The sequence below is a fragment of the Pteropus alecto genome, unplaced genomic scaffold (genome assembly GCF_000325575.1).
Source record: "Pteropus alecto unplaced genomic scaffold, ASM32557v1 scaffold41, whole genome shotgun sequence".
Lineage (NCBI taxonomy): Eukaryota > Metazoa > Chordata > Mammalia > Chiroptera > Pteropodidae > Pteropus > Pteropus alecto.
Genome location: NW_006430464.1, coordinates 28,483 through 31,091, shown reverse-complemented (window position 1 = coordinate 31,091; position 2,609 = coordinate 28,483). Strand labels below are relative to the sequence as shown.

Below are 2,609 nucleotides of genomic sequence, written 5' to 3'. Positions count from 1 at the left end.
ATAGGATGAAATTCTTTCACCAAACCACAGACTTTCAAGGAAAGTTCAAAACCGGGATCTCCACTTAATATCAATAATCCATTCCTAAAAATCAGACCTTCTAACACTACATCACTGACCAGGTGCCTATTTTCTCATCATTTCGAATCAAAGAATTATACTGTGGTATACATCAATTTCAATCCTCCAACTTGCTTTGTATCTCCCCCCAGTATAGAATTATATTACACATCGGTCAGTATTTTCATTGTCTTTTTTTACTGAATTCACTTTTCTCACTTGCTTTGTTTCTCCAGTTTTTTTTTTAAAAACACTTCCAACATGTTAGAAATTCATTTTATACTAGGCGAAACAAGGGCTACATAGTGAAATGCATTTCCAATGAGAACGTAATGGCGGGAATGACTCACATGCACCATGATGCTCGTGTGCATTTCGAAACACCTGCAGATGATTTTAACGGTCTAGCAATTATATTTGGAATAAAACGAGATTCTTGCTGCGCATTGTTTTTAAAATTGTTGCACTGAACTATCCAATTTCACTTTATAAAGTTCTAAAAATAGAGAATATTAATTTATAGTATTTGACCTCAGGACAGGGGTTACATTGGGACCACGTAGGTAGGAAGAGGCTGAAAGGAGGCCTCTCAAGTGCTAGTTAATTTTCTCTTTCTGGACTGGGGTGCTGGTAGCATAAATGTACTCAATTTATAAAACTTCATTCAGCTGTACACTTTTGATTTGTGCACTTTCCTCTATGTACATTCTATGTCAATAAAAAGTTCAAAAGTTTTTAAAAATGTCAAATCGTGTATTAGGAACGTCAATTTTTCCTACATAAAACTAGACTAAAAAACCACTGTATTCAGAGAGATCTACTTTCTCTGAAGTTTAAGCATTAAAATCAAAGCTGTTCTATCAGAAAATGTTAACGGGGGGAACATTCTGCAGAGAACGCATGTGTTTTCCTGAAGCTTTTGTTCTCTCATAGCTCTTGAGGAAGAGCACATGGAGAGGATATTGGGCTATTTGTCCCCAGCCCTCACGGGAATGAGAAACTAGAGCAGGTTCTTGGATGGAGTTCTGTTAAACAGGAAATTTCAGGATAAGGAATGAGTATGCACGCATAACCTAGAAACTGACAGTATCTCAAAAAAGAGAAAGAAACGTCAACTTACATGGGCCATCGTTTCAAACTGGTCGGCCCCTCTCAAGCTTTCCGTTGGAGAACTGCAGTTTAGATAAGCCAGACCTGGAAGAAGGAGAAGAAGCCATGAAACCAGACGTGCTCAGAGCTCCCAAAATGACTTATGCTAATACGAGCTTTTTCCTCTTCCACTCCTGCTTCCAAACTCTTCCGCACCACTACCCCTACACTGACCCCACACCCACACAAACCTGAGGGGAGTTCAGGGAGTCTGAAGAAACCCAATACACAATGATGGGCGTGGTGTAGAAGACCAGATACTTCTGCAGGATCTCAGGCTAGTTCCACAGCTGGCAGTGTGGTCTAATATTATTCAGACTTGTCCCGGGCAGTTCTTCCTTTCTCTAGTACAACTTTTCGGGGCTGAGAAAGGGCCACGCCAACCAAACAGAACCTCCTTCGAGCCCCCAGGATTCTGCCTGAACTTCCTAGACACAAAGACTGAAAACCACACGGACTGAGCCTGGCAGCTCCTGCCACTGTAAAGCTGCGCCGGGCTTTCCCGAGCCAAGACAACTTCCCACTCGTTTCCCAGTCAGAACCTCTCATACCTGGACGCCCTGTGCCACTCCTCCTCCTTCAGCATCGGAGCTGGGCAGGAGGGGACTCATGACCACCGCAGCTGGTCAACGACAAACATACACTGAGAACTCGGATGTGATGGAGGCTTTATACACACCACTCACTGATCCTCAGCACTGTCCTGCAATGGAGTTCTCTTTTCAACAGCTCAGGAAACCGATGCTCAGGGGTCGTATCATTTGCCCAAATTCACGGTTATTAAGTGACAGAGCTTTGTTTTGTTTTGAATCCCAATTTCTGTAACTGAAAAGCCATCTTTCAACTTTGGGTTTTTTGCCTCTGAAAGCGAGGGTTTCTACTTCACCAAGGGAAAGCTGAGCAAGGGCAGCTCACTAAAAAATAGAAATAACCTTTCAAAAGATACTAACCTTCACTACTGATTGAGAGGATGCTTGTTAAAGCAACCAGAAACAATCTTTTTACAGTGACTGAATTGGGAGATCTAAAAGAACAGTGATGCCCCATGTTAGCAAGGGCACAGGGAAATAGACACTAGGTCAGTCCAAATTTAGAACTTGCGAAGCATCATTTAAACCCTGCAACCCCCAAAACCCTGCAAACCAGAAACTCCACTGCTGGGATTAAAGGAACTATTTGTATGTGTACATAAAGATGTTTGCAGTGGCATGCCAGCCGATATGGTTTATAATGGACAAAAGCTGAAAAGAATCTAATTGGAGAAATGATGAAACAATTGAAAACCATGCAAATATTAAAAAGTTATAATGCTGCCAATTTCGATGAAATGAGTGAAGCTGTTTAAAAAAAAATCACACGTATACCTAGAAGGACCAGTTAAAATGTTTACAGTGACAGCC

General features: G+C 41.6%; 1 protein-coding gene across 1 annotated transcript in view; it reads right to left on the bottom strand.

Annotated features, from left to right (window-relative positions):
- The window catches only part of LOC102887716 (zinc finger protein 14 homolog), a 17,047-nt gene extending 14,444 nt beyond the window's left edge, over nt 1-2,603 (bottom strand). The window contains 2 exon segments of the mRNA XM_015591859.2: nt 1,181-1,254; nt 1,401-2,603. Of these exon segments, the coding sequence (XP_015447345.1) occupies nt 1,181-1,189 (9 nt within the window). The 5' untranslated portion in view covers nt 1,190-1,254; nt 1,401-2,603.
- Nucleotides 2,604-2,609: the final 6 nt, after the last annotated feature.